We start from the raw sequence: 23,615 nt of genomic DNA, 5'->3' as shown, positions 1-23,615 counted from the left end.
TAAAGTATAATTATAAAAGTTGAAGTTCATTTCTGATAAAAGTTGAAGTTCATTTACTGCTAATTTGACAAGAACGAAACTATAATTATGTATTCTGAAGAAGATAGCTCTTCTAAAGTTGCAAGAGCGAGATGGGACCAAGTTTTTTGTTTACATAGCAGCAGCAGGAGATGTTGTAGCCTTGACAAGCAAATCAAATAGCGGAAACGGGGTGGAGAAGAAGGGACTGTGATCACTCTCCAATGCATAGACCTCTGATGGTGGCCACCGCTTGATCATTGCATCTTGTTGTTCCGGTTTAATAACTCTATCATATGTTGTTTTGATGTAGATACGAGGTACTTCACATGTCACATGCTCATCTTCCTCCGCAAATTTTGCAGATAGTAATGCTTGAATCGGTCCTGGTCTAGATAGCATTGCAGCTAATGTCGAGTCCTGTGTACGAATTACCATTATCAGGACAGGATGAAATTCGGCACCATCAAAAGAAATTTAGAAAAACAAGGTATCAGGGGTAAAACTAAGTTTCACGCTTACTCGTGTCATACACTAATTACCTCATCAGGACTCATATGATGAGCAATTTTGCGTTGTAGTTCTTTCTTCAGCAAAGCACTCGTAGGGGGTTGATCCTTCCCTGACTCGAATTCAAGGTCAAATGCATCGCCAAAATCTGATAAGTCCGGTACTCCCTGTGCAGAAATTTAATAACTACATTCACTTGATATATTTCATTGCAATATGCATCTAATCAAATACTAGCACCCATCCAAACACCCCCTTATACTCATATACTCGTGTTCCCCATCAAGTTAGGATACATTTGGTTCATGATTAATGAGTCCGGTTAGTGTTTGGATTAGCAATTTTCTGACATGGAATGGGAATCTCAGTCCTACTGGGAGGGTAGTTCCTTATACTCCTATTGGAATATCCATTTTTCTCATTCTCACTCACGGTCTAAATGCCTCCCTAGTTCTGCAAGTGCAGTGTCCAATTGGCAAGGTGGAGTAAAAAAAGGCCAAGTCCACTAGAAAAAGCTTGTCCTGAAAATTACAACCGATCTCAAGGTCAACTTCTATTATATTTTCTTAGAAGCCATAGAAGTCAGAAGTAGGACTAGACAACATTAGAGACAAGAGGCATATTATTAAGTGTATCATTATGCACTAGATTCCCTGTAACCATTCGTTAAATCAATAATTAGAAAGTAATATATAAGCCTAAATTACAGGACAGTTCAGGACTGATTACCTAACATGTGTGCAGACGATTGCAAGTTTAGAAAGTCAAAACTCTAGAACCACACACTACCGCCTGCACAAATTTGTTTTTGGCTCCTCCCAAAATGCCTCATACTAATGAAGTTATTTGACAGCTTATATTTAAGACACGTCTTCTTTATCTTTACGATGTCGGACTTGAGTTGACACCCACTCAAAATGTTTCATCACACAACTCAAACAAAACAAAAGGATTGACTATGCACCACCAGCTAAGCAGGGAAATGCCAGAAAATCTGGGTAACAGCCGTCTGTTAAGCTTGACCTGACTATCCACCACCGTGACTGACGGACGCCCAATTACAATTGATTCCGCAATTTTTCAAATTACAATAATGGCCTGTTTGGGAACCAGGATTTCATTTCAAATTCTGGATTTGATCAAATAACTTGTTTGGGAATTTGGATTTGGATTTCATTTGAAATCCACACATTCAAATGTTAGTATAAATGTGAGAATTTGAAATCACAACTCAAATCCTGTCATTTGAAATCCATCATTTGAAATGAAATACATGTTTCCAAACGGCCCCTAATGGCTTTTGTGCATTTTATTACTCTGCCTCTCACTTAAATTTTCTCTGTTTTCATTTTGTCACTCTTTTCGCGCTTATTATGTGCAGAAAGTATTGAGCTTATAGGTACCATTCATGCTTATCCCATAATATTGTGCTTTTTTGTGCATGATATACGTAAACGTTGGCTGTAAAAGGAACTATACATGATGGGCCTAAAGCTGGCATAACAGCATGAGCTCAGCCATCTTCAATACTCCCCTTACGCTGGTTTTTCAAATAAGAGGTCTAAAATTCCGATGCAACTAAAAACAAACAATAATAAACTCACATCTTTAAGATCCTGAGGAGTCATGTAGCCATGTTGCAGCATCGTCGCTGCCACATAAACAGCCAGACTAATTTTCTCCGCGAACTTGTGAGTTGCTGCAGTCACGCTCAGCCCTCCAGCACTGTGTCCTACCAATATAACCTGATGACACAAATTAATCATCTTTCAGATACATTTAATTATCACTAGCAAAGAGACTCTGACAGAGAGCATGGTGGTGAATTCGAGGAACCTGATCGTTTTCGGGCAAGGCAGCCATGAAGTCCATGAGGGGCTTGTTGTAGTCATCGAAACAGAGGATTTTGTTGGCGTCGGAAGGATCGATCCCTGAGCATTTGAGGTCGATGCAGGAGACTCTGTAGCCGGAATTTTCCAGGAGAGATTTGATTTTGTACCAGCACCAAGCTCCTCCGCTTATTCCATGTATCAGCACAAAGTGTGGCTTCATTGCTGCTGCTGCTTTCATCCCTTGGCTTTTCTTTGCCTCTCTTTTATAACTAACTACAGATGGTTGATTTCGAAAGTTTTTTTGGATTTTAAAATTTAGCGGTATATATTCATTCGAGATTCGAAGAATTATTCATAAATATATGCGTTTGTCTTTGAATTTCGCAGCTGTGAAGTCAATCTAGTTACTCGACCAAATTTTTTTATATTAAATGATCGATATCATCAAATTTAAATATGTATAACAATTTATATTTACAAAAACTTAAAAATTAAAAATAATTTGCGAACTTACTAGAAACTAATAAAAATAAAAAAGATCATGTTATTTAGAGTAAAATAAATAGGGTTAATATGTCGTGCTCACTGGGTGAAAAGACAAACATACCATTTTTTTAAACATGTTTTGGTAAAAATATCACATTTTAAACATTTTTTTGACAAAAACATCATTTTTCGTGTAGATGACAAAAAATATGATTTTGATACGAATTTTAAAACGGGTATTTTTTGATACGCATTGTGAATCACAATAAAATAATTTTTTTTAAAAGGCGTACACGATCTTAAAATGAGTAGTTTTCTTAAAATCTGTTTTTCTTTTCATTCAAATTTTTATCATATACAAATGCAACGATACATATTAATCTACACATATTAGTATCATTGATCATCAAGATTATCATCTTGTGTATCAATTATCTCTTGTTAACAAAAAAATATACATGTCAAATACAAATAAATTGAATTATCCATCCCATATTTACATGATGTTGGGCCCAGTCCTCATCCAAAATTTACTTTTAAAAGTTTTTCAAAAAATTAATAATACAATGATATAGTAACTCTCCATAAATTAATACTGACAGGACCACTTAACTTTAGAGAAATTATTCAAAATACCATCTTTTTAATAGTATTTTCAAAAATATTGTTATTTTGGAACTTGTTTTCAAAACATTATTTTTAAAATTTTGTTTTCAAAAATACGGTCTGCAACTGAAAGTATAATCTTAATTTGCTTTTTGAAAAAAAAAGTTGATTTTTGAAAATAATAATATTATAACAACGACTTCCCCGATTAATTTGTATACTCAGCTTCTTCTTATTAACATACAGCTCACCCACATTTCTGCCCTTTTTAACAACCATCTTTCGTAGCTCATGTCTATAACAATCAACACAACATCTACTCTCCAACTCTCATTCGTCTCGCTTGTCTGTAACCACGAACACAACATCTATTCTCCTGCTCCCATTCATCTCGCTCCAGTCTATATCAACGAACACAAATTCTACTCTCCTACTCCCATTCCTCTCGCTTCCGTCTATAACAATCAACACAACATCTGCTTTCCTGCTATCATTTGTCTCCCTCCTACGTTAACCCATGTCATCGACTAAGATGCCTAACCATGACCTGCTCTCTCTAATTTTCATCATCATCGTCAGACTCGCCGATCATCAACAATTTTGTCGTTGCCGGCCGACGACCGCCCCAACCACCTTCGCAATCACTTAAACCAACAAATACACACATCTCTAATCACAACTGAATACAAACCAGAAGCCGTTGCGGTCATCAACCCGTGGCGGCCATCACAGAAATTACAATTTGCAATCAATTTACAGAACACCAAATCAATACACGCTCCTGCAACCCTCAACGATAAAATCCAATCAATCTATATTTGCTGTTTTCTCGCCGATTCGCAAATCCTAGTTGTTGCTCTTTCCCGCAAATCAATACACACTAACATTTTTCATGTGTTTAATGTAATCTTTACATTTAAGGTCCAATTTATTATGCAATGCAATATATTATGTAACCGAATATAATTTCAAGAATTAAATTATAAAGTTGAATAGTTGGATGATTTTGGTTGATCGGTTGTAAATATGATTGAAACACTTTAAAAACGTGTCATCTTTTAAAGTTGCATTTGTGGTTGATTTTGGTTGATCATTTACAAATATAGTTGCAATATTGTAAACCATAATTTTTATTTATTTTTTAAAAAATCCGTATTTTTTGAAAATTTTATTTTCAGCTTGGATATTTTTAAATAATCCTTTTTTTTATTATTTTTTGAGAATATAATAATTGATGCCAGATATGAAATATTTCAATTACATTTGAGCTAAAGGTTTGCGGTTGAAACACTAATTTATCCATTATTAATTAATTTTCTTTGATAAAATTAATTGATATTTTACTCTATTTTCGATTATAGTTTAGAGAATAAAGGTAAATTCCCAACCGCTATTTTCGATTATAGTTTAGAAAATATAGGTAAATTCCCAACCGCTTTTAACTCAAAATTTTTTCTTGTATTTCTCATAACAAAGCAGGTTTTAACAACACTTCATATATTGTCATATTGTCCGTGATCTTATACTTCCTTAGTCATAAATGATAATCATTTTGAATTTTTGCACAAAATTTTGAGGCGTAATAAAATATAATTTTTACAGATCTGATGTTTCTAAATAATTTTTAATATTTATATTTTTAGTTAAGAAATATTTTCAAATATTATAATTTTTTTAACATCTAAAATTATCGTGTAATAAAAAATTAAAATAAATATTATTTTGAAATAAAAGGAGTTTTATTTTTATTATTTTTTCGTACGCAAGCAGAACAAACCCGAACTTAAATACACTTGCATTAACCCCCAAACTCATCTTCCCGTCACTCGTCTGTTCTTCGTAAGGTATGTTTTTCACTTCTATAATATCCGATACATAAACATATCCGTTGATTCATTTGATTCCTTCTATGTACTTGCATATAAATTATCAAATTCTGTTCGGCGATTTAGATATTTGAATTTTAGAAGCTTTAATGTACAATTCAATCTTATTATGTAGAATTTTCTGAAGTGTTAACGCGCAATTCAATCTTATTATGTGTATAGGATGGGCAGAAAAAAACAGAAGAGACCGCATAGATCAGTTGGTGTTACACATGTTAATAATTTATCCCAAGAATCGAAACTCGAAAGTGGTAATTTAAACGAGGATAGCAAAATTGAGGAGCCTGATGTTCCTTTTCTGGTTCAAGTTGATAGAAGTAGTTGGAATTCTGCTGAGCATTACGATATAGCGGAAATTGTTTTGACTGATTTGGAAATTAGTGAACCGTTTTGTGGATATGTTTTGAGTGAGGATTTTTATAGGGACTCGAAGTATTCTGTACGGTTTAGGTTGATGAATGTTAGTGGTTATGTTGGGAGGATAAAATTAGGTCATTGGCCGGTTTTTTCGGGTAGTGATATGTATATCGAGTTGGTGGAGAAGAGGGTTTTGGATGACGGTGAAACAGATGTTGTGTTGGTTACGGGTAGGTTTGACGGACCGGAGGAGGGTGTTTCAGGGCTTGTACATTTAGCTAGTCTTGGTATCTTGACGTTGAGACCGGTTGTGGGAGTTACTTTATCCGAGAGCGGTTTGAGTTTGAGGATGAGAGTGGGGATATTGAAGAGTGCATTTGATGCGTGTGAGTCGCTATTTGATAATACAAGGGGACTTTGGAGAAGAAGTATGATGAGGATTATGGCGTGGCTGCGTCCAGAAGTTATAACCTCGGAGTCTAGATATGGATGTAGTGCAAAGGTAGATGTGGAGAATGGGTTACCTATGGAGACGGATGGAAGTTCTGCTGACTTGCAAAAGCGGAAGAAGTTCAATGCTGCTGGCTTCTATGAGGCAATCAAACCATCTAAGTAAGGGTCACTGTAGTGGAAAGTTATATGTTACTATTATTTGTTCATGATGTTGTAATATCAAAGCAGCCTTTTATTCTAACAAGGCTATAATTTTTATATGTTTACATCTAGAGAGTATCCGATGCTGGATGACATGCCTGACTTGCTGCCCAAGCTTAGACCATACCAGCGGCGCGCAGCTTACTGGATGGTACAACGTGAGAAAGGGGGCTCTGAAATTTGGGGCGAGAAAGAACGTGATCAGTTCGTTTATCCACTATGTACGCCTGTTAATCTAATCGACTCTTGTTCAACAATGTTTTACAATTCATTTAGGTAATATCTCATCAAGTCTAAAGAACACCATTGAATATGTTCCTTCTATATTTTTGCCTTTGTTGTTTTGCTAGTACTTGAATAGTTTCTATTCAAATGATCATGCTTATAAACCTGTCATATTTCTATATTTAAAAAAAGTTTATGAGGAAAAATATGTTATTTACTTGGGTCATTTTTCTTCATGACTTTCTGTATACGAAAAACTTTTTATATGCATATTTGCTGGTGAGGTTCTTTGTGAATGCCTCTATAATTTTCTTCTCGTTCTATATAGTTATTTTGGTCCACAATATTAACAATCCGAATTGAACTCTTTCTTCAGCGGAAGTGTTTCATTGCATCAAGATTATGAAGTCCCATATGTCTCTGGTGGCATTCTTGCAGGTGAGTAATATACTCAGTTGTGTCTTATGTGTGTAACTGGACTGAATCTTTATAGATCTCTATCTGCTTTGTTCTTCTTGTTGTTGCTAGAATATAAAGGATCAATTGCCATTTGTTGTGGGGATAAAACTTTTAAGTCTCGTGTTTGTTGAATGAAGCGTGCACCTAGTGGCTTACCCCTGCACACAGCACACTTCAGGGATAGTTTCTATGGTGCCAAGGTCATATAAGTGGAAATAAAAATTAAAGGTTGATTGTGCTATTAAAAATTGTTTGATATTTGTCTGCCCCTTTGACAATTGCTTATGACTACTGAAGATGAGATGGGTCTCGGGAAAACCGTTGAAGTGCTTGCTTGTATCTTTGCTCATCGGGAGTCGGCATCTGGAGATGGCCATATGACTAATGACGTAATGCAAGTTTCTCAAGATCAAAACATTAATATCAAAAGAATAAAAAAAGAGCGCGTTGAATGTGTATGTGGAGCTGTAAGTGAGAGTTCGAAGTATGATGGCTTGTGGGTCCAATGTGATATTTGTGATGCTTGGCAGCATGCAGATTGTGTTGGCTATTTAACTGATCGCTCACAAAATATCAACAGAAGCAAGAGAGATTCTGAAATTGTTGTGGAGGATGGAGCTCATATCTGCCAGATATGCTCGGAACTCATCCTAGCTGCTGGCTCGCCAATCACTACTGGCGCCACTCTTATAGTGTGCCCTGCTCCTATACTACCACAGTGGCATTCTGAGATTCTCCGGTAATTTTACTGCTTTTGCTGTGCCTCTGTTGTGCACATAAACCATCATCTTTGCGTCTTTATGAGTAATAAAAGATTTCCAAGCACACACTTTTGTTGGTGTGTGTTACCATAGGTTCTAACAATATAATGTATGATTTCGTGATTGTATGATTTCATACCTTCTTGATCCTCCTATGATTCATATAATACCTATAGGGTTGGTAATGAATCTCCTTGATTTTTAGGTGAATCTTTGCAACAGTGAACAGTCAGTTTATATTGCTCTCGCCTATCTAATTTTCATTTTATTTTTTGTTCATGAATACCTATTCTCCCCCAGTTTCACGAAACACTTACAAGGATAACAATGAAGTGCCCCATCCTGTTATTCTCTGGTCAATTTAAATTAGCTTACAAAGTTTAGTGGGCAAACATTCAATAAAGGTATTAAGTGAATTGTAAATGTGACATTATATATTATCTAATAAAGTAGATAAAATTGATAAGTAATAATATCGGCATTGAGGACTGGCTGATCAGCCCCACAAAGTAAATCCAGAGGTAGAGAACTTGCATTTTTAACAGAGAAAAAAGTACAGCTCTGCAATCTGTATTAGAAATCAGAACTATCTAGGTTATATGGACCCCCTCCCCCAAAACACTACTCTATATCTGGGAGGTGTAAGATGATTGATATTAATATTGAGTTTTTCCCTCTCTAGTGAGGAGGTACATTAATTTGAATTTGAGAGAATGTTTGTTTGGATGTTACTTTAGCTAGATGTATGTCACTGGAATATTTCTTCGATTACTTATAATGGTTGCAACTTGCAAAAGTGTCTTATTGTAATTTATTTTTTGTCCCAGTCATACGAGGTCAGGATCCTTGAAAATATGTGTTTATGAAGGCGTGAGAAACACATCGATTAAAAATGCTTCTCTGACAGATATTGGCGAACTTCTTAATGCTGATATCGTGTTGACAACATATGATGTGCTTAAAGATGACTTATCACATGACTCTGATAGGCATGAAGGGGATCGTCACTTCATGAGATTTCAAAAGAGGTAAACTGATGTTTATAGTTGCTTCATAATTGGAGGGAATGCTATTTGACAGTTAGCTGGAATGTGCTTAGTTGTTATATGTTAATAGCGGGGAATCATGGGCTTCAATGAATCTTGGTGTCCAATTATTTATAATAGAGGAGTATTTTCACTTTACATAATTAAAAGTCTATACAAAGTGCCCACTTTCTGTTTCTCTAAACTAGTACAGTCAGTACTCCCATCTTTGGCTTGTATCTTAGGTGAGGTGAGTACTCCTAGATTCCAACCGTACATGTGCATAAACATGGTTAATAATCTATCTATATTTGCGGCTTAATAGTATGGACAAATTGCTTTCTTAAGTAACGGAAGATGTAAATCATTGGTGATATTGACATATAAAAAATTAAAAACAGAAGTCATGTACATTGTTGATGCTGGTGGCCTGGCTGTGATGGGGAGGTATAAGTCTGTTGATTTTGCTCTAATGTGGTGTGAAAATAAATATAGAACGAGATTACTATAATCGTTGTAGATGTGCAGTAACTCATGGTTATCATAATCACACATATTTCCTTTTCTCAGGTAATTTTGATTAATAAAGATTAAAGGGCAACTTGCCATGATTTTTTGCCATTTTCTGGATGTACTTGAGAGCTTCTTCTTCTTTTTCTTTTTTTTGGGCTAAATGATTATAATGTGTGACAAGTCCTAAAATTGCTTAATCAGAAAAGCATTTTAGCACAAGTTCCAAGCTATTTTAGTTTCCCTTCTCTCCTCTCTTGCAAATTATATTATAAGCCAAAAATGTGTGTTTATGGTCCTTCACATCTTTCTCCCAAATTGCATTGTGTCTCCGAGTTGCATTCTTTTGGGTTTAATAAATGCCTTATATCTGACCTTTGTAGTACAGATACCCGGTTATACCAACAAGCCTTACTCGACTACTGTGGTGGAGAATATGTTTAGATGAGGCTCAAATGGTTGAAAGTAATGTTGCAGCTGCAACAGAGATGGCCCTCCGCTTACATGCTAGAAATCGTTGGTGCATCACTGGAACTCCCATTCAACGCAAGCTTGACGACTTGTATGGACTCTTGAGATTCCTCAAAGCGAGTCCTTACGATGTTATTAGATGGTGGACTGAAGTTATACGGGATCCATACGAGGTGTTTACTCTATCATACTAATCATAAAGAAGTGGTGTTGCTAAATCCTAATTTTATTTGGTCCTTGTTCCATTTTTATACATCGGGTACCATAGCATCTTATAACATAATTTGTCAGTATCGCAACTGCGAATTGCAATTAACATCTCAAGGTTTAAAAGCTTATTTTTATTGCACATAAAATTTAAATAATGGTATAATCAAACCAAGTTTTTTTTTTTTTGATTTTGATCTTGGCTGTTCTCTTAGCTAGCGAACAGTAGCACAGCCTGGTTCTACGTACATTGTTTAACTGCCATGTTCTTTTATATAATATTCATATTTCATTGTTGCCTCAAAATTCTTTGATATCATGTAATTAATAAAAATGCAAATATACCATTGTAATCATCGGTGGACAACTAAAAAAATTCCAATCCTTCCCCTTTTGTTGCGGTTTCAAAATAGATCTCCTCTGAGTTTGGTTTTTATTGAGTGTAACTCTATGGTTAGTGACTACATCCTGATCCTTGGAGATTTTGCAGAATGGAGATGCAGGAGCTATGGCATTCACCCACAATCTCTTTAAGCATATAATGTGGCGCTCTGAAAAACTGCATATTTCAGAAGAATTACAGATTCCTCCTCAGGAGGAACGCGTGTCTTGGATTTCTCTCTCGCCAATTGAAGAGAACTTTTATCAGAGGCAATATGATACTTGTGTTGGCTATGCCCGTGAAATAATGTTGAGTTTTAAAAAAGACTTTCTTAGAAGGAATGTTTCAGGTTTTGGATCTTCTGTCCCAAGTCCTCTCTGTATAGTCTAGTATTAGTATAGAATTCAGTCTACCTGTCCAAACTAAAAAAAGCATTCTATGCAGATTCCAGGTCATCTGATGCTTTATCTGATCATGTCGTTACTCACGTCGAAGCTGCAAAGCTGTTAAATTCACTCTTGAAGCTTCGCCAGGCATGCTGTCATCCTCAAGTGGGAAGTTCAGGTCTTCGCTCCTTGCAGCAGTCTCCCATGACCATGGAGGAAATACTATCGGTGAGTTGATACTTAGTTCACCTCATTTATGTCATGTCGAATTCATTCCTAATTTGAATTTCCGTTAAGATCATGTCTTCTAGGTTCTTGTAGGTAAGACGAAGCTAGAAGGGGAAGAAGCCCTTAGGAGATTAGTTGTTTCGCTCAATGCGCTTGCAGCAATAGCTGTAATTAAGCAAGATTTTGCACAATCAGCATCGTTATACAGAGAAGCATTGACAGTAATTGAAGAGCATTCTGAAGATTTTCGTGTGGACCCTTTGTTAAACATACATCTTCATCATAATCTGGCTGAGATACTTCCTTTGACCACAGATTTCATAAATGAGTTTCACTCTGATTGTAAGTGCCTTGAAACCGCTGAATGCAAGGTTGAGGAGATGCTCGATGAAGCTTGTCATGAGCCAGCTACAAAGAAGGTGAAACTCAGTAAAGAAAAGTCCTCAGATATAACTGGTGAGACAGAGAGCTCAGCGTCTCTTTAGAATTTTGACAAATGAATTGCAAGGTGCTTAATATTGACTTTGTTAAATATAGTGTGCAGCTTGGCAAGCAACCGATGTTTAAGATTGACAAGTGATAATTTAAAAAAGAAATTCTTGTCTGTATTCAATTCGAAGCTGTCTCTTGCTCAGGCAGAATTCAGAAAGTCATATGTTCAGGTATATATTATTTCCAAGCTCTCCTGCTAAAGTTACAATTCAAAGGTCTATAGAGTTCTGTAGTGCTTTATGTAATACTACACATACAAAGCATAAACCCAATCCTTAATGCGTCCCAGAGCATGTTAAGTTGTCAACTGTCCTTGAACTACTTTGGTAGATCCTTATGTGAACTCTTAGCTATGTAATATTCATCATGCATGGTTTATAATGCCGTCTCATCTTTCTGTTCTCCTGGTATTATCCTTTTCAAGGTTAATGATATTCTTACCGAGCGAAAGAATAAACATATGACATGGTGGTTAGATACCCTACATTGCGTTGAGCAAAATAAGGAAACCTCCAGTGAGCTTATCAGAAAGATTGGAGAAGCCATCTCTGGGACACTGAACACTTCCAAGACATCAAAAATATCATCCTGGTTAGTTTTTTCTTGTACAGGCATAGCTGTGCCCATGCCAATTTTTAATCAATGTGTGATGCCAAAAAATGCGTCAAGTACTTACGTTTTAGCTTCTAACCTATCTGTGCAAAAATAGATAGTTATAGAGTGAGTTCCTTTTTCTTTAGCCTTAATTCATACCTCGTACTAGATAGTATTCAATTGCAACTTGATGGGTATTAGCGTGAAAATGCATGCTCTAGATGTCATGAATACTGAGGTAAAATGGTTACATACTTTTCGGATGTCTAAGTTTACTTACCCCATCAATTTTCGTCCAGCTTTCAGAGCATTACAGCTCTTAAGTATTACCTACAGACCACATTAGATTCATTAGAAGACTCTAGAAGATCTTTGCTTGATGGACTTATGGAAATCGACAACAGAATGGAAAATCCTAGAGTGGAGGATATTGAGCGTGTGAGATACTGCCCAAATTGCTATTCTGGTGATGGTATTATGTGTGTTCATTGCGAACTAGATGAACTATTTCAGGTAATAACAAACTCTTTAATCAAATGTTTACTTATTTGCAAAACCAACACTGTCAACACTATCATAATTCTTATCTTTATTACCTTTTTTTCTCACTTATTTTATTTATAAAGGTTTACGAGGCGAGGCTCTTCCGTCTTAATAAAAGAAAGAACGGAGGGTTAATTACATCGGCTGAGGAGGCGGTAGAACAGCAGAAGAAGAAGTCTGCTTTGAATCAGTTCTATTGGAAGCTTTCACAGGCTGGCAAAAGCTCAACTTCAGCCACTGTCAGAACTGAAGATGATGGCAAGAAGAGAGATGCAGGGGAGAAAGTAGTGGTAAGTGAGTTAGTTTTTCAATATATTGGTCATGCGCAATTGTGCGTAAATGAGCTTTTTGGAGACTTTTTATTATGAATTGGCAGTTCGCGTCACAAATTATTGCACAAAGTGAATGCCCTGCTCCCAGTATTCCAAGGGCGGAAAGCAAATGAATGTAAGAAGAAGTAAGTTTAATTGAGTGTAGCGAGTTTCAGTCACTTCCCAATTTTAAAAATAAAAGAGTGAAACTATATTCATCACGTTCTTCCGAGTTTGAAGGAAAACATATATTGATTGTTAAATTACAATTTTATTTCATTTAAAAAGTTACACTTTGAGTGATGAGGGAAACTAAAAAAGTTAGTATGCAAAAATCTTAAGTGACTATTCTGTCAAATAAGTGAGGCGGTAAATGGCTACCCTTGGGGGCAAGTAGTTTCAAATGTTTGTCTTTCACTATTTATGACCTGAAATCCTGTTTTGGTGGTCTCTTTCTATGCTGATTGATTTTGTTACAATGCTTGTAATATGTTCAGAATCTAATAATCCTTTGACAACTGCTGTTTTCAAATGTTATCTTGCACCTGTTTTCCCACTATCTGGCATTTTTTTTACCTTGATCTTACCCATGTGGGAACTTAAGTCGGACAAGGGTAGGGACACCCAACACTTAAATTTTGGGCAAAAACACACAAATATTATAAAACGTGTGTAGCCACATATTTATGGACACTTCTGAATGTATTCAGGTAACATAGGTCTCGCTCTTATTGTTTTGGAGGGAGTCAGATCATTCACTTCATATGATTTTAATGTCCATTAAGCGGATGTATCAAAAAGTTTTTATTAGAAATTAGATCCTTTAATTTTAACAATACACAGACTGAGATAATTATATTAATGGCTAAAATTTTGATAGATTGTTCCATGAGCAACTTATGATCTACTTTTGCGCCCGTAACACCTTCATGCTTTCCAATTTGTAATTATAGTGCCTTTATCAGTTTAAACAACCATATTTTCACACGCAAAATGCAGATGTCATTTAAGGGAGAGTAATATTATCAAAATTGAGCTGAGTTAGTACTAGAAAGCAGATGACAGAGTTCTAGAGATTACCTAGTATCAAACTTTAGGATGCCATAGATACAGTAACTAATCTCAAATAATTTTTCTTAACATGACAATTATATGACTGCTTGAGGTACAATGTTTAAGACACATGGTTAGCAAATGTATTTAAGCCATTTTTTATGCTTAATTATTAGAAGAATAACCTAAATAAAGTGGTCCCACTTTTTGTTTTCATTGAAATAGATACACTTCAGTTAAATGTAATAATAAAATGAAAAATAATCTAATGGAGCTACAATAACTACTGAGTTCAACCAAATCAACTATATTCATATTGTGGCTTAGTTACTAATTTCAACCATTAGTTACTAATTTCAACCAACTATTGATTTTTGGCCTCTTATATCCTGGGCACAGATCTCTTTAAGTCAATTCATTCACTTGGTTTGTCTTCTCTTTAAAGTCAAGCTGCATAAGAATCTATCTAAAAACCTATCTCAAGAACTAGATCTTGATACAAATTATTAAAAATCTATAATATACTAGAGTTGGGTTTATACTTTATACTAATGAAGGCAAACAAGATAAGTAGGCTTATGAGTACTTATTGAATAAGTGAATGAGAATAAGATTTTAGTGGAAGATGAGATCATGAGAAGAAAAGAAAAGAACTTGGATTTTTTTAGTTTACTCTTTAAGAAAGTGAAAAGTGAATTTCTCGCAGAAGGTGTTGCATTTTATGGATAGATAGGCACATCATTAATACATGAATTGCGGCCCATTTCTTTTTTAGGGTGAGTAAAACAGGATAAGTGGTGGTAATCTTGACAATGAAAAGGTGAAACTAGGCATTTAATATTAAATTAAAGATTCAAATTTCAAAGTCATGTTAATGCCACTTCACAAGCCACATTAGTAGTATTGCCGACTTTGAAAAAAATTTATCCATTATATATTATCAATATAATAGAAAATGCACCATATTGTGAAAGAGAGTGGATTGAGACTATTTCTAATGAGTGACCTCTTGGCACTATTAAGCAACTTGAGTGTTGACTTTGAAATCTAACCCAATCTGTTTGTGATATTACAACTTAAAAAGGTTTTTTTATTAAATTTGAAGACCAGTAAATAATATCTATTAGAATTTATGACATGATTGTAATGATGTATAAGTGAAATGGCATGTTAAATGTGTGGGAAGAAATTAGGATAATAAATAATTTATTTGGTTGAAAATTAGTAGTTTTGATTGCTGTTCTCGTCTTGATGACATTACAAATGTAGGTTACAAGATCTTCCTCTGATGTGGAAGTAATTCTTGGGATAATGAAGAGCTACTCCAAGGCTTTGTTGGGCAGAGAGGTTATGGCAACAGCCACCAAGCATCTGTTGCTTCTAGAGGTGAGGCCGTATCAGTTTCTTCGAGTTGAAATTTGTTTGTTGTCGGCTCCAACTTTCATCCATGCAAAGTTACATTCCTTCCTCATTAACAATCATGTTCACGTAAAAAAAAAATCATGTTCTTAAGACCCTTATTACTTAGGTTGGGTTCCTCTGGGTTGTGAGACTGCTGTCATATCTGTGATGGGAGGGACAGAAGTAATAGATTCTGGAGAGAGGGGTTTGGTGTTAAATTTTAGATGGGAGTACCTTTTTGTAACTTAGATTATAAAGAATGAGTGCAATTGATGTTTTGTTTCTAGAGAAGATAAGATTAGCACTTCTACTGAGCTGACTTATTCTGACTATTGGAGTTGCATGGTTAGCAAAAAATTGTTTTTTTAACAGTCTTTACTCTTTACTAGTAAATCATTGCCAGAACCACCAGGCTCTCACTGCTTTCCTACCATGTGTTGATTGCCTGTAATTTCAATTTTTTTTCTGTTAAGGGAATGCGCAAGGAGTATGTGCAAGCAAGGTCTTTGGCAACTGCCCAAGCTCAAGTTCTGCGTGCTCATGATGAAATAAAGATGGCCACTTCAAGATTGCGGCTAAGAGAAAACGAGGATGATATATCTGTTGATGCACTAACTCCAGCAGACTTGGATCCAGCAAACGTTGAATATACTAGTGAGAAATTTGTGGCCTTGTCAACATTGTCTCGCGTAAAAGGCCAGCTTCGCTATTTAAAGGTAATTTATCTACTTTTAGTCTTTATGGTGCACTTTAATTTCATATTTGTTTAAAAATTAGTTAGTAACTTTTTGTTTATTCTCTGGTTTAGCAAAGGGTACGAAAACCTTTTTTTGTTAGAGTAGCTACTTATTACAGTTGATGTTTGACTAATTTAGCAGTATGTAATAATTTTACAAGCAGCGAGATAGAAGATTTCATATATTTAAGAACACCTAAATAACATTGAACTGTTTCAAGTGAGATCCATTCAGAGTATTGTTTTCTCTATGGTATTGCTACCCTGAATTCATAACTTTCCTAGATCTATTTTTATGAAAATGATGGGATACATTATTATACTAAAATTGTTGCATTAGGTGGTCAAACTTCAAAGCAATGTTGAACCACCACAGAGCCACACATTCTAAATTTCTACTAGTAGAGATTAATATCAACGCGATAAATAGTTTAACGTCTATCCTAGTGTTGCCATCATAGATTTTTATTTTTTTAAATTAAAATCTGCACCAAACTCTTAACAATAAAATTTGCACTACACAATAAGTGATAAGATCTCTGATTTGTTGTATTATCTAAATATCTCATGTTGCTTTTATCACAAAACCAATGGTGGGATATGTACTTGGTCTCATTTAAATATGTAGATCTTACTTTATATGTGTAGTTGCTAAATATGGACAGGACTACAGAGATAAACATATATTTGACTGTAATGCTTATTTACTATGTCTCCAGAGGGAAGATGTAAGATTAGAAGAAGAATGATAGGTCATAGGAGTTGGAAAGTTTCAAATAATGTTGTTCATATTTTATCCATGCAAGTGGACTCTTATCTTAAGCAATTAGTATTTTGCACAGTATGAAATACTTCTTTATAGTGTCCAGTCTCAATATTGAATATGTTGCTTATTTTAGAATGTCCTATGTTGCATCTGTGACTAAACAATTTTTTTTTGTTTTTGTATTCCAGGGCCTGGTACAGTCAAAACAAATCAGGAAAACTTCGTCTCTATCTCATGATAAGGATGCCTCTGTTAATGCTACGGAAAATGCTTGCTTAACTGAAGATAGTGAAGAGATGTGCCCAGTTTGTCAAGAGAAGCTCAGCAATCGGAAGATGGTTTTTCAATGTGGACACATCACTTGCTGTAAATGTGAGTTCCTAATATTTCGTATTACGTTATGAGTTTTTGAGTTGGTAGGAATTTCCAAAAAATGGTAAATCTCTTACTACAGCCGTCTACCGGATTAAGTTATGTAGGTAAGATTTTAGAATCATCAAGGATGCATTTGCTGAGGTCAGTCATAACTGGAAAATATGCGCATTTTAATGCGACGGCACTTAAACAAATGTAAACAGATTTGTACTCCAGTGTTAAAGATGCATTTTTTATGAATGCATTTGTTGAGTCATAGCACACATTATATTTTTATTATATCTAGTTACACGCCTATGGAAAAAGTGTTCATTTTTTACATAAATAATATCCATTATCCAACCATTACAATCAACCTGTTCTTCAAGTTTTAATCTTGTTCACTTGATATGACTATTTCCTCTCCAACAATTCCTTCAGATTTTACTTCAGAATTCAGATCCACTTCATCTCTATATATAACAATAAATTATATATAACAATGAGAGAAAAATCGAGATATAGAGAGAGATGTGAGAGATTTGATCAAAAAATCAATACCTTCAATTCAATGGTGTTGCTTTAAAGTTGGAGTTGAAGATAAAGTACTGGATTGTTAGAGGACGATTGAAGTAATGAATTTTTGGAGGAAGATTACTTTATTTTCGAAGTAAGATATGAAAAAATGGGGGTTTTTGAAGAAATGGTTGGAGATGCGGTAGAGGTTTAAGATACATACATAATCGGATAACAGAATTTTCATGCATTATTCAGTACAGTATTGGACATATAGTGTATGTTTATGCATTTCTTTAGTAATGTAAGCAACTTAAATTGTACACTGTTGCTACAAGTCTTTCTAAAGGGACATGCTGCCTACGATATCCTATCTCAAAGGAGTGCCTATTGTGCTTTGTGACAATCTGATAGTGAAAAATCTAGAAGTGCTAACTAACTTAGTGTCTCAAAGGAGGTGCCTATTATGCTTTTTGACAATCTGATAGTGAAAAACCTAGAGGTGCTAACTAACTTAGTTGTCTCCTATGTACTAATCTTAATGCAAGTCCAGAATTATTTACTAGCTTCTACTTAGTGGAAACATTTGAGTATCTCTTGCAGGTTTATTTGCAATGATTGATCGAAGAAGGACTCAGTGCGGAGGTTTTCAGTGTACATGGGTACATTGCCCAACATGTCGAATACGCACGGACTTTGGAAATATTGCTTTTGTTGATGATGGCCAACAAATTTCATCTGTGCAAACTTCAGAGAACTCTCCGGAAGATTCTATAAATGTTCAAGGTTCTTATAGTACTAAGGTATATTTCCTCCTGTTGATGTCAATTTAACAATTTGAATGTTTTTGATCTATACTTAAATGTCTGTTACGTAACGTGTAGGCTTCAAGCATGTTTGAGTTTGTACTTGCACTCGCCTGAGCTCATAGATATTATAATCCCGTATTTTGTTTATTTCAGTTGTTTTGTTTCCTGGCATCCTTTATGCCTACATGCATCTTGACCCATTGCTATTTACCATACTTTATGTTTTGGCTGTACAGTTGACATCTTTTGCATCTGACAGACTTGGTCACTGATATTGAATTTTCAATTTATGTAGTTGTGTTCTGCCGTTCTGGTGTAGTAGTTTCATGTTAGAATTTGTTTGATAGCAAATTATTAATGTAGGCCAAGTATAACATAACATTAAACCAAATGCAACGCGACTCTGGTTCTGCACTTTGTTTGGTTCTACCAAGAATATGTGGTGCACTTTTTTTGGTGCTACCTACCATATTTACTTTCTTTTACTTATATTTTAGTTTTAGCATCCACTGGAGGGAGTCATTTGCCTTGGAAAATGAAAAGCTTTTTCTGATTTTGTTCTTATGCATGTTGAAGGTTGAAGCTGTCACAAAAAGAATTTTGTGGATCAAATCCACAACTCCAGAAGCCAAAGTTCTTGTTTTCTCTAGTTGGAATGATGTCCTGGACGTTTTGCAACATGCCTTCACGGCAAACAATATAAATTTTATCAGGATGCAAGGAGGCAGGTAAGAATGTATTGCAATGTACAGATGCCATTTGTGATTTTAATTCTCCACGAGAGGATAATCGTATTAAAAAAGTACATAGGTAATATGATATTAATGCCTGGAGTCCTGTTCTGGGATCTTATGTCTCATTAATTCATCATGTGGTATGTCACACTGAAATATGTTTATTGAGCATAGTCTGTGGAAAGTTATTATGTGATGCTGCGTGAAATTATGTAGATTAGGCCTAATTTATAACTGTTGGGCAATAGAAAATGGGGTCTCAATTGTGCATGGCCACATTTTACTTCTCCAACTTGCTTGAATTTAATCAGTTATAAAATTGGTTTCTTTTGTGAAGATTAATTTAGAACTGGTGGACATTTGAATAGTCTCATATTGTAATAGGCTTTGTATTTTGAGACTTTGATTAGGCTCTGTGGGAGTCGTGTTAAAAACTGTTGAGTAAAAGTAAAAAGTGAAGGTAAAAAAGTCGTAAAAAAAGTGCTGTTCCGAGAATCAGATAAGCATTTGGTAATATTTTTGATTACCAAACAGTTATCTGATTATCTATAGTGCACCTAAGTTTTTTTATCAAACAGTTACTTGGCTTGGATTAGAATATTATAATAGAAAGAAGTAAATTATGTGTTGCTCTTGCAATCCCTGGCATTCTGATCAAGAAAAATGATAACATACTTAGCCATATAGAATGAACCAATCTTACATTGTATTTTAGAAAAATTGTCACTTACCAAGTAGTTAAGAGATCACACTAGTATCATCATCCGGATTTTTAACATGCTGATAGGCAAGGGGATGGATCGACTTGCAAACTCTACTTGATAATGTTACAGCAACGATCCAGAAATGACAAACACAACTCAATTGCCTGAATAGCCCAGATTAAAATTTCATTCCTTTGAACTTGTATATTCATTTTTACTAGATATTAGTAAGATTTAAATTGATATGGAATTGATATGTTATTGGTCCAATTAAATTTGTGAAATGTAAACATGCTGAAAGAAGGTTTTAAGCTAATCTTGTAGTGTTTTCGGGTCTTTAGAGCAACTTTGAGATCCTCTTAGCGTGTTCCTTAAATATATTATAAAATATATGAGTCCTAGTGATTTAGAACATTATATTGCATCTCAACTCCCAAAAACACAACACATATTATATTATTATTATCATCTGCTGGGCTTTATACAAGTCATGGGCTTTATATAAGCCAGGAACATAACTAAAATAACATATCTCCCTAAACACTGCTATCATTCAAAACTAATTCAAATCTAATCCTGATATAATTTAACTAAAAGATTTGGCCAACATCAAGTCATCAACCAATTATTAAGCCAAATCTTAATTTAAAATTCCAAGCATAATTTTAACAGCTCCTTATTATTATTGCTATAATAATATATACGAACTTCAACTAGGATTCCTAATCGAATAAAAGGAGAAAATTAAATATTTTTTTAATGTAACTGCGGTAAGGAATGACTTTTTTTTTTTGGCTAAAAGGTAAGAATGACTTTTGGTTCCTTCAAAATAAAAAATGAGAGGCATGTTAGGTATAGAATAAGAGATTCACCTTCTAATGCAAAGCGCCCATACAATTATATAACACGGAAAACCCACGTCCCAACTTGTATTATTAATCAAAAACGTTATGAATAATACAATCAATCAAACTAGGATACCCAAGCCTAAAAATACTCAAGCATCCGCCTACAAGCGATACTAAAGTCTACATCTCGAGCATACCTATCAAACACAATATGACTATGCATGTATAGTTATCTCAAACTTGGCTAAATCATAATATTATTTTGAAATTACTAACTCCAATTAGAATCCAATTCTGAAATTTGTAATTCAAATCAGAATCCAATTCTTATTGAGTTAAGACCAAAATCCCCTTACTTGGTGACCAAAACATACCTTTTGTAATAATTGTCTAAACATACAATTATTACCCATATATATATATGGGATCACCAAGCCCGTACCATTGTAATGGGCTGATACCTAACAATCCTCCCCTTCATTCGAATACAATTTTATAACTGATTCAACGGTCACGTGTAAGACACAGAGGTTCAGAGGTTTTCCTGCCAATGCCTCCTCTTGAACAAGAATATTCTCATCTCGTTCTTCCCAGATTTGAGTGTCGCTAAATTTTACTTAATGACCTCCAAGCCACTTTTCTTCATTAGAATCCAATTCTGAAATTTCTAACTTAAATCAGAATCCAATTCTTATTGGGTTAATACCCAACATTCATCCCCTTGGTGACCAAAACATACCTTTAATAATAATTGTCTAAACATACTATTATTATTCATATATATCCATGATCACCAAGCCCATACTATTGTAATGGGCTTATACGTAACAAGGCACCTCTTAACCTTTTAAAAGAACCCTAGGAGGCTCTTGGAGCAATTTTTTCTACCAAATTCAGAGGTCATACAAGTAGTCTCTTGGAGATTCTCTACTAGCCAAGAAGTGAGAACATGTACCTATGAATCCTAGTGATTGAGGAATCCTATCAGGTAATAATTGATCTTTTGACAATGTCTTTGCGGTGCAATCAGTTATGCATAAAGGCCCTCCAGGCCTCTGGCATTCTTATACCTGGTGTTCTGACTAACAACACATGTAAAACTACCTAAGCGGAGCATATACAGTGCTCTATTTTTTAACAGCAGCTCAAACACTTGAATGCCGCTAATTCCTTTCTTATGAATTTCTTTATATTGTCTCCCCGTCTTCTGGTAAAATTGTTTGATGAAAATGAGCTTTTTTGCTATTTGAAGATCCTGGGATTATGGATTGGAAGGTCTTGTAATCCTTGTAAATAGTTGCTTGCAAATATATATCTCCTCAGCTCTAGGCTTCAGTTTTCTCTAAGCCATTTTACAAATGATTATCCTTCAGGAGGTCTCATATTGCTATTAGGCGCTTCAGAGGAGATAAAAATTCTCTAAAAGGAAGTGCTCTGCAAGACTGTCAGCCAGAAATTGAAACAATTCAGGTGTTACTGATATTAGTTCAGCATGGAGCGAATGGCCTTAATTTGTTGGAAGCACAGCATGTAATTCTCGTAGAGCCACTACTTAATCCTGCAGCTGAATTACAAGCAATCAGCCGGGTGCATCGTATTGGACAAGAGAATAAAACAATTGTTCATCGTTTCATAGTATGCGTTTAACTTCTGAAACATTCTTATCAATGTGGCTTTTCCTCATGTTATCCATGCTAAATGCCTAACGTATATTACCTCATCTTTTGCTTCGCTTGATAGGTGCAAAACACAGTTGAAGAGAGCATATATAAGTTAAACAAAAGCAGGACGAGTTCATCATACATTAGTGCAAACAAAAAGAATATTGATCAGCCTGTACTGACCCTTAAAGATTTGGAATCCTTGTTTAGAGTTGCAACTTCCAGTGAAGATCCTGAATTAATTGAAGAACAAAGTGGGAGCTTAAGTCATCTTCCGCCATCTTTAGCTGCTGCTGTGGCTGCTGAGAGGAGACTAATGGAACGATCATCTTAAAAACCCGGATTGGTACTTCTCTACTTCTGCCTTTGTGCATTCAGTTAGCTAACCTAGTTTGAAGTCGTGAAAGAATGAAGATGGCTTCAGTTAGCTCACCTAGTTTGAAGTCGTGAAAGAATGAAGATGGCGCAAGGTTTTACAGACAGAAAAAGAAGTGAGGTGGATAGATAGTATAATTAATGTACACCAAGTTTACTTGTACAGAGGATGATTAGCATTTTATCCTTTGGATCCTTTAGGATAGGTTGTAAATTAATAGTACTTCTACATAAGGATGGTTAGTATTGCATACATTTATGAATCAACTATAGGTTTTTCTTAATTATAAATGTTCCTGAATAGAAGTTATATTTGGAGACATTTTCGTATTTGGTGGTTGTGTTTTTGTTTATTATAATATGCCCAGTGTATTATTGCATGTTTAAATAACAAAAACTTTTAGTATGTAGTGGTTTGTAGTCTGGGGTTATGTGTGAAACCAAATACATTGTTCCAAGTACAATAAGTAAGTAAATTTTGTCATTTGTTAGTGCACAGATGTAATGCATTCTTCACCGAATGTAGCTTAGTTTGTTCAATATAAAGATGCTTACATGCCTCCTGGCGTTGTTTCTTCTACTGTTATACTCCCTCCGTCCCACCGGGTTGTTAACGTTCACTGTTTGCACGCATTTTGAGGCTTTTATAAAGTATAGTTCTATAATGTTTTTTTTTTGTTTTTTTTCTGAATAAAAGTTTAAACATCAAACTTTT

General features: G+C 34.9%; 2 protein-coding genes across 2 annotated transcripts; one reads left to right on the top strand and one right to left on the bottom strand.

Annotated features, from left to right (window-relative positions):
• Positions 1-7: 7 nt before the first annotated feature.
• LOC108216179 (methylesterase 17) lies at positions 8-2,666 on the bottom strand. The gene is made up of 4 exons (XM_017388870.2): positions 2,365-2,666; positions 2,133-2,273; positions 561-695; positions 8-438 (listed from the first exon to the last, which is right to left on the bottom strand). The coding sequence occupies exons 1-4, from the start codon at positions 2,596-2,598 to the stop codon at positions 151-153; spliced, it is 798 nt and encodes a 265-aa protein (XP_017244359.1). The 5' UTR covers positions 2,599-2,666; the 3' UTR covers positions 8-150.
• Positions 2,667-5,198: 2,532 nt separating this feature from the next.
• Positions 5,199-23,230, top strand: LOC108218626 (uncharacterized). Its single transcript, XM_017391652.2, has 21 exons — positions 5,199-5,296; positions 5,501-6,307; positions 6,422-6,625; positions 6,951-7,012; positions 7,331-7,772; positions 8,622-8,822; positions 9,718-9,973; positions 10,498-10,738; positions 10,834-11,003; positions 11,087-11,459; positions 11,541-11,665; positions 11,920-12,086; positions 12,389-12,602; positions 12,716-12,922; positions 15,266-15,382; positions 15,871-16,113; positions 17,088-17,271; positions 18,373-18,572; positions 19,155-19,306; positions 22,238-22,499; positions 22,605-23,230. Exons 2-21 carry the CDS (start codon positions 5,502-5,504, stop codon positions 22,857-22,859), a joined length of 4,881 nt encoding a protein of 1,626 aa, XP_017247141.1. The 5' UTR covers positions 5,199-5,296; position 5,501; the 3' UTR covers positions 22,860-23,230.
• Positions 23,231-23,615: the final 385 nt, after the last annotated feature.

The sequence above is a fragment of the Daucus carota genome, chromosome 4, assembly GCF_001625215.2.
Source record: "Daucus carota subsp. sativus chromosome 4, DH1 v3.0, whole genome shotgun sequence".
Taxonomy (NCBI): domain Eukaryota; kingdom Viridiplantae; phylum Streptophyta; class Magnoliopsida; order Apiales; family Apiaceae; genus Daucus; species Daucus carota.
This window is presented reverse-complemented; position numbering and strand designations above follow the sequence as displayed.